At 37.4% G+C, this 23,827-nt stretch overlaps 1 protein-coding gene across 1 annotated transcript; it reads right to left on the reverse strand.

The window, feature by feature from the left end:
* Positions 1-437: 437 nt before the first annotated feature.
* LOC149147294 (glutamate receptor 3.1-like) lies at positions 438-2,294 on the reverse strand. The gene is made up of 5 exons (XM_089441789.1): positions 1,941-2,294; positions 1,569-1,837; positions 1,403-1,434; positions 893-1,287; positions 438-752 (listed from the first exon to the last, which is right to left on the reverse strand). The coding sequence occupies exons 1-5, from the start codon at positions 2,292-2,294 to the stop codon at positions 438-440; spliced, it is 1,365 nt and encodes a 454-aa protein (XP_089297915.1).
* Positions 2,295-23,827: the final 21,533 nt, after the last annotated feature.

A 23,827-nucleotide genomic window follows, 5' to 3' on the forward strand; every position in this document is an offset into this window, starting at 1 on the left:
CAGGAACTTGTAACATTTTAAAATGAATTAAAATATTACTTTATGACAGATATTTCGATTACAGGAACTTGTAACATATATAAATTCAAATGTAAAAACAAAACATTCTAAGTAAAAATCAAATAATAAAATCCACTCACATGAGATAGATAAAAATTAAATTATGAATCAAAGTCCCATGAAAGTTGTCAAAACCTAATGGAAAAATCAGAGACAAGTATATTATATTGGAAAAATCAGACACAAGTATATCATATACAGAATAACATTGAATTACAAACGGTCACAATCATTAAATACCATGGTCACACTAAAATAATAGCAACTAGTCTTCAACTTGGCCCTTTGCTCCATGATCAAGAAAACAACTCTTTCAACACAGAAGGACATGGTTGGAGAAAAAGAGAGATTAATGTGGACGTAGCCACATAGTTATGCTACAGTTCCAAGCCTTCTACATGGGCGGATGAGTCTGGGAGAACAGTTTGTGGGGCTACTTTTGAAGCGTTCCATTTCCATCGCGTCAGGTAAATCAATAATGCTACAACTGTAACCAATCCTGATACGACAAAAAGACCCCACACACTGTCAACCTGAATTTGGCCGGATTCCGGCGGAGTATATCCACTGCAATCCTCATGGTAATATGGCAACCATTCTCTTCGTAAAACATCGAGTGTGCCATTGTCTGCTAATTCGAGTATTATGTTAGAAATATTCTCTGCCAATTTCTCATGCGTGAGACTAAACGCCTGCACAGAAGCAAGCGATATCAATGAGATTAGATTAAAAAAACCATAAATTAGAAAGGACTGAACATTATGAATAGTAAGTTCCGTAGTGGATGTTTGAATGCTTTTAGCTGAAATCAAATTACAGTGGCATCACTTACAAATCCCCAGTTTTGAGTGGTGAACGATTTTCCAGCAAAGGTGAGCATATTGCAATGTTTTGCCACTAGGGATTCCATGTATGGACGTTCGTCTAGGATGGCACCCACCTTACCAGTAGACAAAGCATTAAAATATTCCTCTTCTTTGTTTAAAGGTTTTAGTCTGCGCCCATCAATTTTGAAGTATTCTCTCAACTGTGTTTCGGCGAAGGACCCTTGTTGGAACCCAATATTAACCCTGCTCGCCACCACACTCTGGAAGTCGCTAAGTGTTGGTTCCAAACGTGGGGCTGTTAGAAGAGCCGAGAAATTCGCCGTATAGCACGAGTACAGAGTTCCCGTAACAAAAAGCCATGCTATAACAACTATGCGCCCCATTACAGTCTTAATATCATCTGTTCAGTAGTATTCGCATCATAAACTTTCATTAGTTTACACGTTCCTCACACAGTGAAAAGAAGTTCAATCAGAGAACTGGAGATGTTAAAACTTAGAAAGAGAGCAACTTACTCTGATTTGTGATCAAAGTCGAAAAACTAAACCTGCACATAACGAGAGATTGCTATATTATTTAAGGGATGTGTATTGGATTCCCTATATAGTTAGTTGCCTTTGATAATTGGAATTCTAACTATTAGGGATAGTGATAGGCCGTGGCATCAAAGTTTTTTCTTACCATACTATGTTTCCAAATTGCCTGCTACCTGAATTCCTTCTGCGCTCTAAAATATAGAGCACCAAGGCTACAGTAATGAAGAAGCCGAGTGTTAGTAACCACATTCCAGCGCTGAAAGGCTTCAGAAATGAAAATCCAGAACGAATGTTATCTTCGTTCCTGAGTCGGACTACTGCTACTAGACCAGCATCTAAGACAGCCTGTGTAAACAGTACTTTTTGAGCTCGTGCTGCTGTGATGGTAACGTCCCCTACCACTGCATCAAATTTCTGCATGGAAATTCATAGGAATAAAGATGTTGATTACATGAACGATCTGACAATGTATGAGTTACAGAATTTATTTATTTTTGAGTTGCTGACTATTACTAACAACAGAAACACCAGATTTGAATACCCCTAATGTAATGTTTCCAACAAGATCATCGTAGTTAGGCTCAGTAATTCCATCTCCGACTGGGATGTAATGGACGGAGTAATTGAGAGTTTTGATGGCCGCTTCAAACACCTTCACGCAGAATCCCGTGATGTTTGTTGCATCCGCGCCCGTGATGTTTGTTCCATTGGCCGTGAATTTTGTTCCAACCGAAACGAATTCAGTGAACTCCGTCTTCCAAGGCACACCTACTTTCAGTTCGGATGCATGAATAATTGGATGAAAGGAATGCATGCTAATTATAAGAAAAAGGGTCGACGCAAGAAAAGCGCTGGATCTCACAGACCCCATTACGAGGAGTTTCACAATAAGAATCTGCAAATCTTAGACTCGATTGTTCCGAATTAAATAAGTTAGTTTGGGTTGGTTGGATTCAAGCATTTTCAACTACGCATCAGGATACCTCAAAATTCATGTTGGAGTCGTGGACACGACATTGAGGTGAAAGTGCTGAGAAGGCCGTGGATTTGATGGCCGAGCTGGATGAATTTGGACTGTTTGGGAAGAGAAAATAAGTGATCCGGTATATGAATGACCTAGTCAATGGATAGTCATAGTAATGCCGTAGTTTAATTATTCTATATATTTTTGGGCGGTGCAATTTTCTCTACCGGAGGAATTAGTTGGAATTACTGGTTTGATTTGTTAATTTTGTAAAATTTTAATTTAATTCTGAACTAATTCTAATCTCCATTGGAATTACTAGTTCCAATGGATTTCTTCGAATGAAAAAAAAATAAAAAAATTCCTCTACTATCAAATTCTCGGAACCTTCACCTCTCTGCATAGACCACGGCCTCAAGAATGTGATAATTCAAAGTTCGAAGATACGGATTGTAATAAAGTTGTCGATTTCTTCAAATGAAGAAAAAAATCCTATGTAAGTTGGCTATCAAATTCTCGGAACCTTCACCTCTCTGCAGAGACCACGGCCTCAAGAATATTCAACATTTTCCAGAGAGAAAAAGCGACAAGTTTCCAGGAACGAAAGAGACAAATTGTAAATTCCAAATTTATCTTCTTCATTATACGATGGGAATTCGGAGATGGACTATTTTACGTGGTAGCTTGATCAATTGGAGCATTTGTCAAAGGTTAGTTTTGATGTGGAATCTGGATTCGGAGATGGACTATTTTATTGGGTAGCTTAATCAATTGCATCATTTGACAAAGGTTAGTTTTGAATGTGGAATTTGTAGGTTTTAATTTTGTTTTATTGAGTGTTTATTTTGGAATATATTTTTAGAATTTTAGTTTAATTATTAATAATTATTAAATAGAAAAGAAAGATTTAATTTTTATGGAATATTTTTTTATTGATATTTATATTAAAAGTAATTATGGTTTTTTATTTTTTAATTAAATCGAGTAATTAAAAAGAAGTTATATAAAAAAAGTTATATGAAATGAGTTATGTTTTTTGAGCATGTGCTATTGGTAAGTTATAGTCTTGACTCGGGGTAAAAGAATCTATTTATAAGTTAAAAATTTTCATAGTCAAATGTGGGTGAATCTCCAATAGCTAAGAATATTTATAATTGATAATAATAATCAATATTTTTTATAAATAATAATAATTTAAAATAAAGTTATAGGTTTGTTAACTTTTGTGTTTTTTGAATCCGGTAAAGTTTTTCTTCATATATCTAAGGTACCATTTAATTTATATGGCTACACTAGTTAATAGTTTTTTCAGTTTGGTAGAGCTTTTCTTCATATATTTACAAGGTAAAATTTCTCCCATAATATAGGATTCTATTTCTTCATTGACAACCTTCTAGTATGGTTTAAGAGGTACATTAGTCAAATTTTCAGTAATATTATAGCATGGGCATTCTACATCCCCATATGTGGGTAATGTGTGATTTTGTCCATGCTCAACCTTAAGTTGACATATGTACCTTTTAAGATAAAAATAAAATACTCTCTAAATAAAAATACGAAATCAAATATTATAAAAATTAATAATGAATAAACATGTTTGGTTAGTTTTAAGTATCTTAGTGTGCACTTAGCTTAATGATATTGCAACCTATTCTAAAGGAGATGTAAAAATCTTTCCTTCTCACCATTAGCCATAAATAAAATATATTGATACTCATATAAAATAACATAATTTTATAACAAATTTAAATAGAGATAAAGTAGTTAAAAATAAAAATAAAATGATTATATTTGCTCTTTTGAGTATTAAAAACTTATAATTCTTATATTTTTTTAAATATTTCAATATAAAACTTAAATAAATTATTTGAATATCAATGCCAATTAATTTAGAGAGAGTGTAAAAAAGTTCAATTACTTCCTAATAAGAAAAATAAAAAGATTCATTCAAACTTTTAATATAAAATTAACATGTTGTATTTAAAATATTAATTAAAAAATCAATGTAACTCATAAATAAAAAAATTCAATATGAAGAATGAAATAATCCCACTTTTTTACATCTTAGCTTGTATAGGGGGTTCAAATATTTTTAGGTGCAAACCATTTTTATAGGGAAAAACTTGAAAAAATGTTTGAATCTCGAGATTTGACCCCTCTAGGTGCTTATTGCTTGATAGGTATGTGGTTAATCTATCTCTTTCTATATATTTGCGTGTGTGTGTGTGTGTGTGGATCAAATCTCTAGAGATGAAAACATTTTTCAAGTTTGCACTATAATACACACACACACACAGATTAACCTTAGATCTATCAAGCACCGAGAGCCATCAAATCTTTAGAGATGCAAACATATTTTCAAGTTTTGCACTACAAAAATCATTTGCACCTCAAAATATTTGATCCCTCTTGACGTGTGCTAGATCGTGGTTAAGATGAATCTACATTGCTAGATCATGGTTAAGATGAGTCTACATTGGTAGTATTTATTGAGCTTCACTTACATGTAGAACTAGTTAAATGAACATCCAATGTTAACATACAATAACATAGTATTACAAGAATTTTAAGGGTGGGGTTTGCAATGTTGGGGTGAACAAGAGAAATTTATATTGATTATATTAGAAAGACAACAACAAAAGTAAAGATGCCTAATCTATATGTAGAAAATCATTGAAACCTTGCAACTTCTAATGAGAGCAAACTCATCACAAAAGACATGAGATTTCTCAACCAAAAATTTGTGAAAAGAAAACAATGAATAGAAACATAATCACATTTATAACACATAATATATCTGGGGAACCCAACTTGGAAAAACCCCTACTTGCGTGTATTGAATCAATTAATCTATCTGATTTATTACATAGACTATGCTTCAAGCCTGAAGCTCCCTTCAATATTGATCAACTCTACACAAGACTTGCCCAACACTTAGGAAAATAGGGCTTGCTAGGAGCTCATATTTCCTAGCACAAATATGCCCCTAAAAAATACGATAATTTCCTATTTCCTAGCGCAACTATGAAGAGAAATTGCTTTGCTCAATCCTTAATCCTTGCACACAAAAACTTGTGTACCATAAATTAATACATTTGTGCCTTCATTTAATCTCAATAGGAAATTCGAGTTGCATGACCTACTAGGGCTAAATTTAGCAGTTCCTACAGTTAACAAAGAGTAATTTGAGTTAACATAAAGTCAACTACTCAACTAAACCCATGTTTATTTCTATTCTAGAACTAGAGATCAATTAACTACACTAGATAGCTAATTTTAACCATCAACTAGTCTACAACTCATTGCATGCCATCTAACTCAAATTAGTTGACAATAACTCAGTGATAGGCCACATCACACATGTTAACTGACAACTGACTCAAGCATCTATGATATTGAATTCGAATTGGCATCTTTGACTAAGGCACAAGTCAAAGAAGTCATTCCTTGCTACATTTTCAACACCCCCTCTTAGCGAGGAAGTGCTTCTTGGAAGAACCTTGTCCACTTGGATCTTTCTTCAGCTCTACCATGTTCTTTGTTGGTACAACTGCTCCCTCGGAACTAGAAAGAGCAATGTACCATGTGTATATGGGTGTCTGCGTCTTGGTTCTAGGGAACTAAACTCTCTTTTGAGCTCCCTTAACAAAATCCTCTTAACACTTGGCTCAAAATTTCCCTATATTGGAAGTCTCTAACTGAATGGTTTCCTCCACTCGTCATGGCCTATGATCCTCATCATCATCTCGCAGGTAACCCAACAACCAACTAGCTTAGACTGAAACTAAGATACTAGATGAGGCTCCATCTTGATATATCTATCCTACTCTTGCTCAACAACCACATTTGTACTATGAGAACTCTATGCCTTGCTTCTCAAGGTTGCACATGCATCAACCTCCAATTTTTAGAGGTTCTCGATCCTGACACCAATCTACTTGACTTGTCCTGAAGCAGAATGCTTGAGGTAGGCATTCCCTTTGTTGAATACTACATCATACCCTTTGTCTTCAAGGACTGCTACTGAGACAAGGTTTTTCTTCAATCCTAGAACATACACCATATTATTTAGATGGATAAGGGAACCAAACTCCCTCTTAAATCTCACTATACCAAATCCTTTGTTCATGTATATGCCATCATCTCCAAGCTCGATAGGGAATTGCATCTCTTTCTCCTCCAAATTGTTGAAGAATTATTTATCCCTTGTCATGTGGAATGAATACCTTGAGTCAATGTACCACACACTACCTTGAATTTACCTTGTCATGCAAACTATCAAAGAGAAATCCAATTCGGATTGAGAAGAGAGTACTTCTCCTCCTGCTGTTGATACATCATGCTTGTTGGATTTCTTGTTCGGAAATTTTTGTAGCATAATGTCCAAACTCATGACAATGAAAACACTTGATCTTGTTAAGATCCATCCTTTCCTTGTCTCCATTCGGGCTAGAATTGGTTTTTCCTTGGGCCTTATTTCCCTTGGATTTCTTCCCTTTTCCAGCTAAAGCAAAGTTCTCTTCATCTTCTGTGCTAGATGATATTCCATCCCTTGTGTTCCTCCTTATCTCGTCTTGAAAACTATCTGACCACGGACTCTCCCAATCAGGGAGCTTATCTCTGTCATTCAATGCATCCTTAAAACTATGCCAATATTTGTGAAACCCAAGAGGAGCAAGGCTCACAAGATCTACTAGTGGAATTGTCTCTCCAACAACTCCAAGTTCATCCCTCACTTGAGAAAACCTGGATATATATGCAATAATGGCATCATTCTTTCCCATTTGAATGTTCCTCAATTTATAATCCAAAGTTAATTTTTTGGCATCACTATTGATTTCGAATAGATCAGTAAGGGCCTTCCACATCTGAAATGGTGTCTCCTTCCCATGACAATTTGGAACAATATGGTCTCTAACTCCTTGTAGGATCATCCTCCTAGATTTGGCAGTATCCTTCCTCCATTGAGTTAGTTGTTGAGCATATAATGCAGGAAGATTAGCAATATTAGTTCTGATCTATTCCAAAACTCCATTATCATCTAGTACAACCTCCATTCTATCTTTCCATGCACTGAAATTTGAATTCCCTTCTAGGGCATGCTCTGTCCTCAAGCAATTAACTAACATGATTCATGCACTTGTAGAATTCATATGCCATTTGATATCCCCTCCAATGTGCTTTGAATATGATCAAGGAACTTGGTCTCAATCTTGTTTTTGGCTATGATACCATGTAGAAAATCCTTGAAACCTTAAAACTGCTAATGAGAGAAAAATTATCACAAAAGACACAAGATTTCTCTACCAAAAAATTGTGGAAAGAGAACAATGAATATAAACACAATCAAGCATTGAGCACATAATATTTCTAGGGAACCCAACTTGGAAAAACCCCTTCTTTCTTATATTTAATCAACTAAGAAATTTGATCTATTACATAGAATCTGCTTCAAGCGTGAAGGTCCCTGTAATACCAATCAACTCTACATAAGACTTTCCCAACACTTAGGAAAATAAGGCCTGTTAGGAGCACATATTTACTAGCACAAATTTTCTCCTAAAATAGGATAATTCCCTATTTCCTAGAGCAATTCTCAAGAGAAATTGCTCTTATGAATCCTCAATCCTTGCACATAAAAACATGTGTACCATAAATAAATACATTTGTGCCTTCATTCAATCTCAATAGGCAATTTGAATCGCATGACCTACTAGGGCTAAATTTAGCAGTTGCTATAGTTAACTGAGAGTAAGTTGAGCTAACACAAAGTCAACTACTCAACTAAACTCATGTCTATCTCTATTCTAGAAATAGAGATCAGTTAACTAATAGAAACAAAATTTAACTCCACTATATAGCTAATTTTAGCTATGACTAGTCCACAACTCACTGCATGCCATCTAACTTGAATTACCTGATAATAACTCAGTGATAAACCACATCACACATGTTATCTGTAACACCCTCAGGATAAATGTGGATATAAACAACCGCGTGACTTTTGTTCTAACCGAAACGAATTCAGTGAACCCCGTCTTCCAAGGCACACCTACTTTCAGTTCGAATGCATGAATAATTGGATGAAAGAAATACATGCTAATTATAAGAAAAAGGGTCGACGCAAGAAAAGCACTGGATCCCACATAGCCCATTACGAGGAGTTTCACAATAAGAATCTGCAGATCTTAGACTCGATTGTTCCAAATTAAATAAGTTAGTTTGGATTGGGTGGATTCAAGCATTTTCAACTCCTCAAAAGTCATGTTGGAGTCGCGGACACGGCATTGAGGTGAAAGTGCTGAGAAGGGCCGTGGATTTGATGGCCGAGCTGAATGAATTTGTACTGTTTGGGAAGACAAAATGAGTGATCCGGTATATGAATGACCTATGGATAGTGATAGTAATGCCGTAGTTTAATTTTTCTATATATTTTTGGGCGCTGCTATTATTTCTACCAGAGGAATTAGCATCAAAGGTTATTTTCGAATGTGGAATCTGGATTCGGAGATGGACTATTACTGGGTAGCTTAATCAATTGCATCATTATTTGTCAAAGGTTAGTTTTGAATTAACTGTGTCATTTGTCAAAGGTTAGTTTTGAATGTGGAATTTGTCCGTTTTAATTTTGTTTTGCTGAATGTGTTTATTTTGGAATATATTTTAGAATTTTCATTTAATTATTAATAATTATTAAATAGAAGAGAAAGATTTAATTTTTACTGAATATTTTTTATTGATATTTATATTAAAAGTAATTATAATTTTTTTATTAAATCCAGTAATTAAAAAAATGTTATATGAAAAAGGTGGTATGAAATGAGTTATATTTTTAGACTATGTGGTATTGGTAAACTATGGTCTTGATTAAGGGTAAAAGAGTCTATTTATATGTTAAAAATCTTCATAGTCAAATGTGGGTGAATCTCCCATGGCTAAGAATATTTATAATTGGTAATAATAATTAATATTTTTTATAAATAATAATAATTTAAAATAAAGTTATAGGTTTGTTAGCTTTTGTGTTTTTTGAATCTGGTATAGTTTTTCTTCATATATCTAAGGTACTATTTAATTTATATGGTTACACTAGTTAATGGGTTTTTTCAATTTGGTAGAGTTTTTCTTCATATATCTACAAGGTAAAATTTCTCCTATAATATATGATTCTATTTCTTCATTGGCAACCTTCTACTATGGTTTAAGAGGTACATTAGTCAAATTTTCAATAATATTATAGCATGGGCATTCTACATCCCCATATGTGGGTAATGTGTGATTTTGTCCATGCTCAACCTCAAGTTGACGTATGTACCTTTTAAGATAAAAATAAAATACTATCTAAATAAAAATACGAAGTCAACTATTATAAAAAATAGTAATGAATAAACATGTTTGGTTAGTTTTAATTATCTTAGTGTACACTTAGCTTAATGATATTACAACCCATTCTGAAGGAGATGTAAAAATCCTTCCTTCTCACCATTAGCCATAAATAAAATATATTGATACTCATATAAAATAATATAATTTTATAACAAATTTAAATGTCATTTTCTTTCAATCTTTAGATGGAACATTTAGGTTTTAACCACCTCTTCGTTCACTTAGAAACTCTTACCAGCTTCCTTCATCCCTTAGCAATTCTACCCACATCCTCTGTGGAATTGCCTTTGTGAGCTGCAACAATACCTCTGCAGTAACAAGTCTCCTTCTTGCTACATATGTCTCACTAATCTTCTCTCCTCTAATCTCAATCTTTCAGCATCTCTCTGGTTCTTTCCTCTGGAACCAATTGAGCACTCCTTGCTTATAGGTTGTTGCAATCTTCGCACCTTCTTATGTTGCTACATGTGCATCAATATAAAGACCACAAACTCTCCAATAATCAAATCAAATTAAAATAAAAACAAATCATCTCACCTTCAAAATCTCTGCACAATCTTATTCTACCATTCTCCTGCACTTTGAATGGATTGTCCTCTGTTCCCTTGCATCTGCAATTCTCCCAATATTCTGCTATACTTTATCTCTGTGTGCCTACTGTTTATCAGATTAAAATCTAATCTCCTCTTGCCTAATACACACATTAAACCATAACTCTGTTCTAAATACTCTCAAAGAAATTTTCGCACATAATTTCTTTCTGCTACTTTGATACCAAATGTTTCAACCACAATTCTGCTCTGATACCAAAATGATGCCAGCCTAAGCTGACAATACCCATAGTACGCATATAAAATGCATAATATCATTTGTCCCAGGAATTTCAATTTCACTGCCTAGTCAAACCTTCATAAGTTAAGGTTTAAGGCCCCTTAATTAAATCTCATGCGGAAATTTTTTAATTGACTTTCCATAGTCTTAACCTTAATTAATCCTTTTGAGCGGAACTTTATTCAACCCTTCTTAACCTTTGGTTAATTCTTAATATCCGCTCGTCTTAACCATACCATGGTTAGACTTTGGTAAAACCCGACTTAAAGCATAATAACTTTGACTCCACTATTTCTATTATAACTCTAGTATAATAGAAATATTACATAAACTGCTTTAAACCTTACCTTTCCGCCATTCCATGACCTTGCACATTTTTTGATGCTCACCTTTATCGCATTCAACCTCCACCGTTGATTTCACTCCATCAGATCAATGGTTGTCCCGTCATATCGCCACTTAAACCCATTCATCTGCCGGAACTCAAATCACTTAACTCACGTTGATAAACTTCTCGGGTCCGCTCAGGCCCATGCCTTGTCAGCTTCAATCTCTGCCATTGATCTCACCCTTCAATCTGACGGTTGATGGTTCACCCGATCACAAACCTAATCGGCGATCCTCCACCGTTTGATCAAGGCACACTTGATCCAACGATCAACATCGATATGGGACAGACCACTTGCACGAGGGCTAACCGCCCTTATGGAACCGATAAGAATATAAATCCTTGATGTATAAATGTTCGGGTCCGATTTTGAAATTAAATTTTGATCACTTTATGACCCAATATCTGTTGGATATAAGAGGCCATCAAATCTGCGATTTGTGGGACTTTGACTAGCATACAGTTTAAAAACAGGCTTAACCCCTGCAGCTGACTGTGACCTAAAAGTTGAATATGAGATCGACGGCTAGGAGCGAGTGCGAGATTTCAACCATGATCAAGAAAATCCATATTTTCCTACCCCCGTAGTTGCTGATCACTGTCAATCTAATAGATCTGTCGATCTGACGAACTAGTTCTATTCCTCCGCTCAAGATTCCGCTCACTCTGAAATCCGCTTAATCACAATTTCACTTCGTCGTGGTTCCACTCTTCCACCAAACTTGGCGCTTCCACTAAATTTCCTTCTCACCTCTAGATCGACTTGTTAGCAAGTTCAATTATGCCAACTCCTTTCTCTGCTTAGAAACAGTGTGCCGAGACTTCTCTGATTTCTTTACTCTGCCTTGCAACTATACTTGATCATCCGACATTTGATAGTGCATACAAATCTTTGAATCCACTTCGCTTTTAGTTTTTGAACTCCTTCCAACGGGATCACACCGATCTCAAATAACCCTTCCTATAGAATCAAGTTCACATTACTTCCGAAACCAAACCCAATAAACTCTCAATCGATTCTCCACCATTATCACTGTTGCATACACATTCATTTATATGTCAAAACTCTCACTTCCACTGTTACAAAACCATATTCAAGCATAGTCACAAGCGTTGTGATATATACACACAGTCATTATGGGATTTCCTCCTTATTCACAAATAAACGAACAAATCCTTCAGATAACCATACACACAGACAGATCATATACAGATCCTCAACTAATATTAGCTCAGGAGATATGAAACTTCTATTTGCTAATTAAAATCTGTATATACATAAACTCAATGGCCTAATTTACATTTAGTTGGCCTTTCTCGTTTCAATGTCGTAGGCTCACAATCCAACCCTCCTGTCCGCTAACTCTCTCACTAACTCTCTCTTTCAAGCCTTCGAGGCTTACAAATTATACCCAAAAGGATTCTGTTAACCAATTTTGGTTCAGTTCCTGAATAATTTCACTTGAATCCTAAATATCCTAATCTAATCCCTAAAATCATGAAACTAACTCCTAGTTCCTCTAACTCACACACTATTCTTGAAATCTCTCTTAATGAGAAGATTTCATTACAATATCCTCACTATTATACAACCCTCGTAAAAACATAGGAAAATAAATAATTAATCACTCTTTAGGGAATCAGGTCCCTTGAAACACAAGACCCTATGCTTACTAAAATGCAATGGTTTTTTTGAGTAGGATGCTCCTGCATCACTCTAATTGCAAAATATTCAAAAAATCAGCAATCGACATAAGCTCAGGGATGGAGAAGCTCAAAAGTGGAGATGACAAACTGCAAAAAAACCACAATCCACAATCAAACAAACGATGACCAACGTAAAACCCAACCCTTTCCATGAGGATGATGAAAATGGGGAGCTAAGATGGGCTGTGCTGAACACCCGCAAAGAAAACACCTTCGGGTGTAATCATTGTCATGTTCTATAGTGTAATTACTGTCATGTTCTATCATAGTTACCAAGTTCATCCGTACCAGCAAAAAAAATACGTTAATTCGCCAATTTCGTTCGGTAAGGTGATTAATTCGGAGAATTCCAATTCGGTATGGTGTTATATTTTTTGTCAAAGGCACCTGCTCCAGTTCGCTATCTCCAACATTCACTCTGTTTCATCCTTTAAATTGAATGTGTTTGGCGCCCCCTGCTTCGTTACATTGAACAATGGCCATACTCAATGTATACTCTAAATATATATGGAAGTTTGATATATACAAATCTAGAAGTTTGATATATACAAATCTACATGGTTGACTAAATACATAAGAATTTTTCAAATTAAGTGATTTTCAAGCATTGTTTAAATATATTTTATAAAAGATGGTGTTGTATGTATGTAAATTGAAAAGTATTGATTTAATTTTTTTTTAGTTATTTTGTTAAGAAAATATAACTTACAATTATTTCAATAACCTAAGAAGTTACTCTTAAATGGTTGAATTAGTGGAAATAGGTCAATGAACTTACCCTTCAATTGTTGAATAGGAATCTCCTTGGCAAGGTAAACTTTTAATTCCAGCGTTGCTTTGTTGATGCATTGGAAGAATACAAGTTTGGATCTGCTGAAAATAATACAGGGAAGGGCAAAACAAGTTTGGAACTAAGCAACTCTGGTGGAAAATTGAAATAATGTAGAGAAAGGCACAGCTAATGCTAAGATCAATTAGCTTTTATAAATTTTCTTATAAGAATTAGCAAGTTGGTATTTTCTGTATTCAAGCCTCTGTGATCACATAATGAATTCAGCAAGTTGGTATTTCTTATTGGAAAAAAAAAATAAAAAAAAATTGGATTTTTATGGAAAAATAAAAAATAAAAAAATGGTAATTTCTATCTTAACAAATTGGTAATTTTTATTGGAAAAAAATAAAAATAAAAAGACTATAATTTATATAGAAAAACTAAATTAAAAAAAGAGTAATTCCTATATTGGAAAATTTTATAAAATGTCAAATTGCAATTAAAAAAAGATAATTCCTCCTTTATTGGTTGCAAATCAATAACTCTTATATAAAACATAAAAAACAGTAACTTTTAATTTAGACAAAAATTAACTTATACAACTTTTATATTTTTATTAAAATTTTGAATATAATAATTATTTATTTAAATTTATCAATAAAATAAAAATATTAATATATTTAAGTATCTGTAGGATATAGATGTACAGTGTCGAATTTGATCAATATTGAATTTTATAGAGTTGAATTTTTTTCCTTACAATATCGAATTCGAATTCGAATTTGATAACTATGCGTTCTATACTCTGTCAACAAAATTAAACTATTGGCCAACCATTTATCCCGTCAATTAATCGGTCTGCTCCCAGGTGTACAAAGTGCGACGTGAAAGCGGTAGAGTTTAAAAGCTATCTTTAAACGAAATGTCAATGAGCCCCGTGAAAATGTCTTTTTAACTGTAATTACTCTGTCTCCTCTCACATGTACGAAGTGCGACGTGAAGTGGTAAAGGAGTCAAAGAGCCCCGTGAAACCGCCAGAACTACGAAAGGAAACATGACGAGGAATGTAAGTTAAAAATTATCCAAAAAATTTCACCAACAATGCGCAATAAATTTCTCCATAAAATTTAGTCTCGTCTGTTCACTTATTTATTCAAAGTTCGAGATATTTCCATAATATGAAGTCTCCACAACTATTAAAACGACATCTTTTAAGGCTGCCAGTGCACAAGAAATTTCCGCGTATGTTTAGTGTCCTCAATTACATATTGAAAATTCCAGATATTTCCATAGGCATTTGATAGTCTCCAATCTATTCAAAATATCTTTAGATAATATTTTTCATATATTGTTTTGTAATGGACTGCCATTTCTCTGGTCGAGTTTGATCGGTGCTGAAATACGCATGAATGGGTAGTTAACAATTTATTTATTATTTTTAAAATATTATGTTTATTATTTTTAATTTTAAAATATTAAAAAGGTTGTTCATTTATTTATAACGAATTTTGAAAATTTATTTATATGTATTAATTATTTAATTATTAAATTAATCTGATTATATGTTTGATATAGACATTGAGAAGAGATGGAATCAGAAGTCTTTGCATGAGTTATAGACATAATAGAATGAACCATATAAGAAAAGAAAAGGTATATCACTTGTAAAGATGATTTACCTTTTAGAGAATACTTTTCAAACCATATAACATCTCAAAGATAATCACTAAACGTGAACTGAATTCTACGGTGTTTTCAAACCATATAACATCCCAAAGATAATCACTAAATGTGAACTAAATTCTACCAAGTTTTCAAACCATATAACATCTCAAATATAATCACTAAATGTGACTTGAATTCTACCGCGTTCATATTCATGAATGCGTGATATGATATGATAGATGAAGAGTGAGTTGATATATAGCTTTGGAATATGCCTAACACGATGGAATCACCCAATATCTAGATCCACTCTTAATCACATACTTTTCACAAGGCTGCCATCTTCCATTCAAATGGGAGGACCAACATAAGATTAAAGGAGAAACATTTTATGAAGCAACAATGTGACATGCAACTCCATGTTCTAAAATTCATATACTAGGCGAGGGATTAATTGCACTCAACTTGTGACCTTTATTTTGATTTTTTATTGGCTTATTTCTTGGTATTTTATCATTTTTTTTCCATAGGAAAAATCGTAATCTTTCATTATATGGTGAAAAATTACATGTAGTAAATGCTATTCAGCACATGCCGATTCCTTCATGACTTAAAAGTCTATGGTCCTTCCTGTACATGTCTATATCATAATCAAAAAATCATCACGCAGGATGATACTATATCAAAATGTCAAAAATGAACACCACACAGGATGTATGTATAATAAGCAAAATATATACTTGCATCTCGTAGGATGCTGCTCATAAGTTACTAGATTTCTATTTATCAGCTTATATACTTGACAAAATTAATGGTCGTCCACCCGAGGGTAGAATTGATCTATGTAGGGCCTTTGGTAGTGTTGATACTGAGTGTTTCCGCTCTGTTCGTTGATTATCCACTGTCCTCCTGGAATGTGTGTGGCTTCCTTGGATAATCCGTCGGCACAATGATTGTGTTCCCTGTAAATATGACGAACAATGATGGTGTTAAATTGTGCTTTGATGTACATCACTTCATCCAATATATTTAAGAGTGTGTGTGCATAGCATCTAGATTTCAGATTGATCCAATTAATGATAATGTTTGAATCCCCAAAAATCTATAAATCTCTGCAGTCGTGATTTAATGCAAAATGGATAAGGTGTCTGATGGTTATGAGTTCAGTGAAATTGTTTGTTCCCATGCCTAAGCCCATCTTCACTTTGTAATGATGATTCATTGTTAAATATAGAATGAACCCCCCGCCACATCCATGCTGTTGTGCAGCGCCATCGAAAAAGGCCCATGGTATAGATTGGTCAATGGGATCCAGGGCGGCTGGTCTGCAGATGCGAGGAGGGGTAATTGCCGGCAACTCATGGTATGCTGCGATGATTTTGGCGGTGACAGTTTTCCAGCGAATCGAGCCATTTTCGAATATCATTTTGTTCCTTGCCAACCAAATTTCCCAGCTAATGATAAGGGGAAGACACACACAGTTTGTTCCGGAGTATGCCTGATACCAATTCTCCCATGCTATAGTGGTGTTTTCACTCTCCCAGTTACTCACAATACCGAGCTCCTCTGTCATCATCTTCCATATCTGTTTAGTAATTTCACATGCAAGAAAAAGATGAGTGGTCGGTTCTGACTGCTGCTTACAGAGAATGCACCAAGTGGGGCCATGCACAGATCTGCGCATGACTGCTTCCCCAATGGGGATCTTGTTGCGGAGTAAGCACCAGAAAAAGAGTTTAGTTTTGGGAAGGGTCTTTAATTGCCAGACGATCTTCCACCAGCTCTGCACTATTTCCGGCTTTTTGTTCCCAATCAAACACAGGTACCCTTCCTTAGGGGTATAAAATCTAGATTCTGCCTTGTCCCACATGAGCTCGTCTGGTCCTTCTTTAATGCGAATATGAGACTCACGTAATGCATTAGTGTAATCCTACCAATTTTGATGCCATTCCGAAGGCAGATTTAGCTGCGCTGCTAATTTCCATTCTTGTGTAAATATGGAAGAGTTCTCCTGATCCGCTATGTGGGCTATAACTCTAGTATTCTGCTGCTCAAGTATTTGAATGAGCTCATGTGGGAGATAACACCTCCCACCACCTCTTGTCCATGGATCCATACCAATACGAGCCCTGGATCCGTCATTTATTCTCCAAGTTAGATGGCTTCGAATGAGAGGAAGCGAGTACAATAAAGCTTTCCATACTGTAGATATACCTGTTCTGTTCCACCCAGGTAATCGGATCCAATCCATGAGATGTAGTGGCCATATGTACTTGTGGTATGAGATTGTTGTCCAGAGATTTTGCTTCGTAAGCAAAGTCCATCCCAATTTCGCAGCCAGAGCGTGAGCAAAGTGTGTGAGGTCCTTTAGGCCCCATCCTCCCCACTTTTTTGGCAGAGAGATGTTATCCCAACTGATCCAAGAAAAAACTCTTTTGTCCTGTTTCCCATTCCAGAGATATCTACAACAAATTTGCCTGAGACGAGCGAGAATACCTCTAGGTATCCAGGCTAAGGCCATCCAGAAAACAGGTGTGGCCTCCAAGACTGATTTAATGAGAACTAACCTCCCTGCTCTTGATAGGAAGTGATGGCTCCAGTGCGATATCCGATTTTCTAATTTTGTGATCAGCCAAGTCCAATCTGCAATCTTGTGACCCGTCGGTTTGATCCAATAACCCAAATATTTGAACCCCTAATCCAACGATCGAGGATTATATGGGAAACACTGCAAGGCCAGTTCGGATTCTTGAGCAGATGTAAAGACCTGGGAAATAGTTGATTTTGTGTGGTTGGCCATCATGCCTGTTGCCTTGAAGAAAGAGGCAAGAATCTTGTCAAAAGTAGTCGAATCCTGAACACTCCCATCCAAAAATATGATAACATCATCTACAAATAGTAGGTGTGTTAAGAAACACTGATCAGTAATCTTCAACCCTGATAATCTGCCATTCTGCTTTTCATGATAGATGAGTCTGCTCAGCCCTTCCATTACAAGAAGGAAAAGAAGCGGAGAGAGAGGGCATCCCTGTCTGAGACCCCTTTCGGCATGGAAAAAAGGGGAGGCGAAACCATTAATGAGCAGACTGTAAGTGGGAGAGGTTATACATGCCATTATCCAGTTTGTGAAAGGCAGAGGAAAGCCCAGATGGATAAGCAACATTTTAATATAAGTCCAGTCCACCCGATCAAAAGCCTTCGCTAAGTCAATCTTGAGAATGATACCTTTTAGACGACGAGCTCGGATGGAATGTATGGCTTCTTGTGTAGTACCAATCGCTTCATGAATTTGGCGGTCTTCAAGAAAAGCAAATTGTTCAGGGAGTATGTGCTGAGAAAGAATAGGTCTGATACGATTGGCAATGATTTTTGAAATAATCTTATAGAGGCAATTGCAGAGAGATATGGGACGGAACTCATCAAAAGAGCCAGGGGAGTCATTCTTAGGAATAAGGGCTATGAAGGTGGTATTGATAGCATTGTACATCCATCCAGATGAGCGGCATTCCTCCACGACCTGGAGGAGGTCCGAGGCCATTGTGTCATAGAAAGCCAAATAGAATTCAATAGACCACCCGTCTGGTCCCGGGCTTTTATCCTTCTTGAACCACTTCAATACCCCCTCCAGTTCCTCCAGGGTAACCGACGCACTTAATTCATTTGCTTCTTCTTCACCTACAAACCGGGGAAAGAGTCCAGCCACATGAATAATATCTACCAGGTTGGCTTCTTGGGGAGCTTTGAATAAATTCCGAAAATGTGATGTACCCAGTCTGGAGAGTTTTTGGAAATTATCTGCCGATTCACCATTGGGAAGGGGCAGCTTCCAGATCGTATTGGTGACCTTCCTCCCTTTGGCATAATTCTGGAAAAATCTGGTATTGTCATCTCCTGCCTTCAACCATACGGCCCTGCTCTTCAATCTCCATGCCTCCTCCCTTTCCTTGAGGATCTTGTCTTTCTGCATCTCAAGCTCTATCAATCTGTTTTTTCCTTCAGCTGAGGAAAATCCAAGATTCCTATCATCCATCAGGGTTTCCAGCTCTGATTCTATGTCCAGAATCTTCCGATCATCTTTGACCTTCTTCTCTTTGGCCCAAGTCATGGTTATTTGTTTAAGCTTTGAAAGATTATGACAGAAACCCTCTGCTGCCATCCTGTGATTCGTTATAGGATGGGACACCCAGTAGTCTTTGATCAACTTAATATATTCTTCATCTTGTAGCCAGATATGATTGAATTTAAATGGAGCCCTTGGCTTGGCTTCAGGTCCCATAATTTCCAAATATATAGGGGAGTGGTCGGATTTACCCCCTGCCCCTACCCATTGTCTATATCTGGACAGTCTCTGGAGAAGGGGGATCTTGATCATGAATCTGTCAAGTCTCCTAGCCAGGGCAACCTCTCCTATCCTCCGGTTCCTCCAAGTAGGCATCGGCTTGTTCATGGGAATATCAGCCAAATGATGTTGTTCCAGGATGTCTTTAAAGAAATTGGACAAGGGGTCTATCTGTGCGAGCGAACCCCAGGATTCCCCGAATCCCATTGAGAAGTTGAGATCACCCCCGATGATTAGCTGGTCAATAGATGTCAAGTTTGTACCAAGAAAATTCTGCCAGAATTCCTCCCTCCTCTGGCATGGACCATATACATTGATGATCCTCAGGGTCTCCCCTAACTCCGCCGAGAAGAAATCCATGCCTATGTATCCCACTCCCCCCCAGGTGGCAGATACATTTATTGTCCGAGGATTGTATCCGATGGCTAATCCTCCAGCCCTACCAATGGCATCCAGCGCATGGTGATGCCATCCAGGTCGCAGGCCGGCGAGGGAGTGCTCAATGGCTTCAGCACTGCCCAAGGTCTCTTGCAACATAAGGATATCAATAGGTTCATTTTCAATCAACCTCTGCATGGCTAGTTTCTTGGAGGTACTAGCCAAACCTCTGCAGTTAAAGGAAAGGCACTTCATGGTGGAACCCCTTCTGGGGCTTTCAGTGCTCTAAGGACCCCTTCCATAGTGGATTGTTTGCCAGTTACTACCTCAACTCCAGCTTTCTGAATAGCTTTGGATAGATTAGATTTGCGTCCCCAGGTTGTAAGGGCAGGGGGTCCCGGGTAGACCACCCCTAGCCCAGATTGAGAGTCGGAACCCTGTGAGGGCCTTGACCGCAGGTTGTAAGGGTGAGGCAGTATCTGGCATGACGAGGCCTCTACCTCAGAAGGAAGTGAAGAGGAATGGACCGAAGGAGAGGATGGTGCATTGATGGGTGGGGGGGGGGTGAAATGGAACAAGTAACCAGAGAAACAAAAGCTACCGAAGGAGCAACAACGGAATTAGAGAATGTAGGAGATATCAAAGGGGAAGAAGAAGATGTACCCGAATTTTGAGCTACCTCCGCAACTACTGTAGCCCTAGCCCGGGTCAAAGGTGGTGAGGGCATCCTGATTGCTTCTCCAGCCTCCTTCGACGTCCCTCCCACACTGAGATCCTTGGGAGTCAATGATCTTGTTCGCGAAGCCGAAACAGGGGCTTGTGAAGCCGTCACTGGAGCATTTCCTTTATGAGATGAGGGCGGGCCTGTGGAGTCCGATGTTTTCGAGAGCAGAGGGCATTCTTTGAATACATGCCCTACCTTATGGCACCTTCTACAACGAAACGGTACCCCCTCATAATCCAATATCTGGATCCTGGTGTAATGCCTCCACTTCAGAGTGATCTTTTCTTCCAAGCCCTCCCTTGTGTCCAAATGCACTAGAATTCTTGCTAGTGCCCAGTTCTTTGACTGTACATAAGTCTTATCATATTCCAAATATGTTCCAAGGGCGTTACCAATCCTGATAAACACCGCTTCAGACCAGAATTGTAGAGGTAGACCGGGTAAACGTACCCAGATAGGTCCCGCCCCAATTTGTTCCCTCTCCGGGTCGAATAATGGAGACCAGTGCTTGAGGAGAACTGGGGCCATCTCTATGTGCCAATATTTGGCAAGGATCAGATCTATGTATTCTGCTCTCGAAAAATGCAGGGAAAACCATCCCCGTGCCAAGCTCTGAACCTCCGGCAGCTCCTGTAGAATGCCACCCCATATCTCCTGTACCCAATTCGTGAGCCTAGTTGCTGAGTAAGCCCTCCCTCTCACATGCCCAACGAGTACTCTGTTGGCCCTTTCCACCACCTCACCCATAGGAATATCTTCGCCGAAGGTGATGGTGAGATCCTTTGAGGACTTCTTCATGCACTTAATCTTTCGCTTTCCAGTTCTTGGCGCCGATGGGTGCTCCGCTAATGGATCTGATCCCGAATCCTTCAGGTGAGCCACCGCTTTAGGGTTAATAATAAGAGAGTCGAAGCATCCCAAAGGGAGGAAGTTAGTGTCATGCGGAAAGAGTCAATTTTGCGGACAAAACCGATCTCCCTAGAAAACAAGGCTTTTCTAGTGACAAACAAAACAATCAAGCACTATCTTTCCCTAAATATGCATTTAAAATAAAAGCAACCAGGTGTTTAAGGCTTACCTCTAGTCCAACACTTGTTTGTAGCAGCCAAGCCTCTTCGATCCAGATGAACTCCTTCTCCTTGAAGCCTGCATTCACTAACAAGCAAACGATTACATAGCACCTGAATAACTCATATAATAAAACATATTCATCATAAAGACCAAGGAGTTTATGAAACAAATTACATAACAACTTGTTGAGAAAAATGAGCTTAATTGTATTAATTGGAAACAAAAGAAACCATTACAAACAGTGCCTTGGTGTTGTGCAGGTCCCTCCCAGGGTCCAGCAAGAGTTCTCCTTTACTTTGATCAGCTCACCCACTTCCAAATGAAGCTAAGAAAGGATTGGAATCTCTCCTCTCAAGCTCTAAAAGGGAGTCCTAATTTCAGCAGCATCTACCCTTAGGAATGTTCAGCTTTCAACCTCCCCTCCCTCTGGCCCAATGCCTGTATTTATAGTGCTTTGGAGGAAGTTAATCAGGTCCACCATCAATGGGATAAGCCCCTCTTTCAATGGGATAGCTCCCCTCTTCATGGGATAAGTTCCTCTTTCATTGGGATGCATGAACCATCTGGAGGCGCTCAATCCATGTCAAACCATCTTCTAGAATACTCTAGAATCGACCACAAGTAAGTTTTTTGAAGTAAAACTTGCGCCTTTTTACCTTTACAGGAGTACGCACCCACCCCTTTACAGACAGAGCAAACAAGTACGCAGGTATTATGTACTTGAGGTGCGTACACGCGGGTAAGGGTAAGAGAAACTGCGTAACCAGAGTTATATTGACTTTTTAAAGAATTTCTCTCTTTCTTGGAGTTTGACATGAGGAGCAGAGGTATAAGACTTGCCAAGGAGGACAGTATGGTTATTGATGGAGCCATACTGACTGCAAATAGTCATGGTGACAAATTTTAGTGTAACAGATTGCCCCCTAAAGTGCGAAGCCTGTAGTAGATTAGGGTTTCATATCATCTAGGAAGGGTGAAGCACTTTATCATTTCAAGGATTATCTTGTGGAGAGCTCAGTCGGAACCTGCAAATATTCAACACAAAATACATATATGAGATCATATCATCGCTGAGGTAGGAATTCCCATACTCAGATCAAAAACCTTAACTAACAAACTAACTATTGCTCTGATATAGGAACGATTTCGCAGTACATCATAATCATAGACTCATGTAGACACAGTATGGACGCAGCCATCTGTTTATAATTAGTCTACTATATAATGAATACAAAACTCCTCGCAGCCTAGATAGCGGAAACTAGATCCAGGGTCTTCATTTCTACTTCCCGAAATAGTACGATTCTATCCATGCGAATAAATGAGTTGATGTCGAACATGGTAGAAACCACTTGATTACCAGTCAATGATGTAAACTGTTAACAAGTGTGAGAGAGACCACCAGTGATGTCAATGGTTCTCAAAGTACCCAGTACAATCCATGAGATGTGAGTAGATGTGTTGGTGTCGAACATGTCACAGAATCCTTCGATCGAAAGTCAATGATGTAAACTGTTGTCAAAGGCGAGAAACCTGCCATTGATGCATGCAGATTTCAAGGTACTGACGATTTCTAGATCATCTTTCTAGATAATGTGTTGATGTCGATAGAAAGTGATCTGTCGTAGGCAAGCCCACAACACGAAATCATAGATCAAGTTGAAGAAATGTAGCTGTAAGGACTGACTCAGGGATGGTCAAGATGGATGAGAGATATTTTGCAGATGAATGGTTTATTTGCAGTGACCTCTTGAACACATAACGACACAACAGATGGCTGATGAGCCCCAAAAATGGACAATTATTTGGGCTCATTCAACCTCCTAATTTGACTTAATCCACCATTCTCATTAGTTTATTGCATGTTTTTGATTATATTTATGTTAATAGAGTGAATTTGGTTAGTCATTATGCCAACAAGTCTAATGGGTGCTTTGTGTAGCCTTTTTGGTCAACTTGGAGACAAAATTGAAGGTCTTAATGAGCACTTGGCAGCCAAATTCGTGGGAGAACAAGCTAGAGGATTTGTAGGAAGGTGTCCCCTTCATTTATGGGCCCTTACCTCGAATTCTCCACCATCAGATCGGAGTTCAAGGGCCACCGAATCAATCAACACAAGGGCAGCCAAGCAAGTCAAGTAGGACTGCTGTTAACTCCAAGTTTTGGGCAGCCGAGTCCC

Source organism: Pinus tabuliformis, chromosome 9 (assembly GCF_031772625.1).
Source record: "Pinus tabuliformis cultivar Carrire ecotype Pingquan chromosome 9, CPIR1, whole genome shotgun sequence".
In the NCBI taxonomy this organism is placed as follows: Eukaryota; Viridiplantae; Streptophyta; class Pinopsida; order Pinales; family Pinaceae; genus Pinus; species Pinus tabuliformis.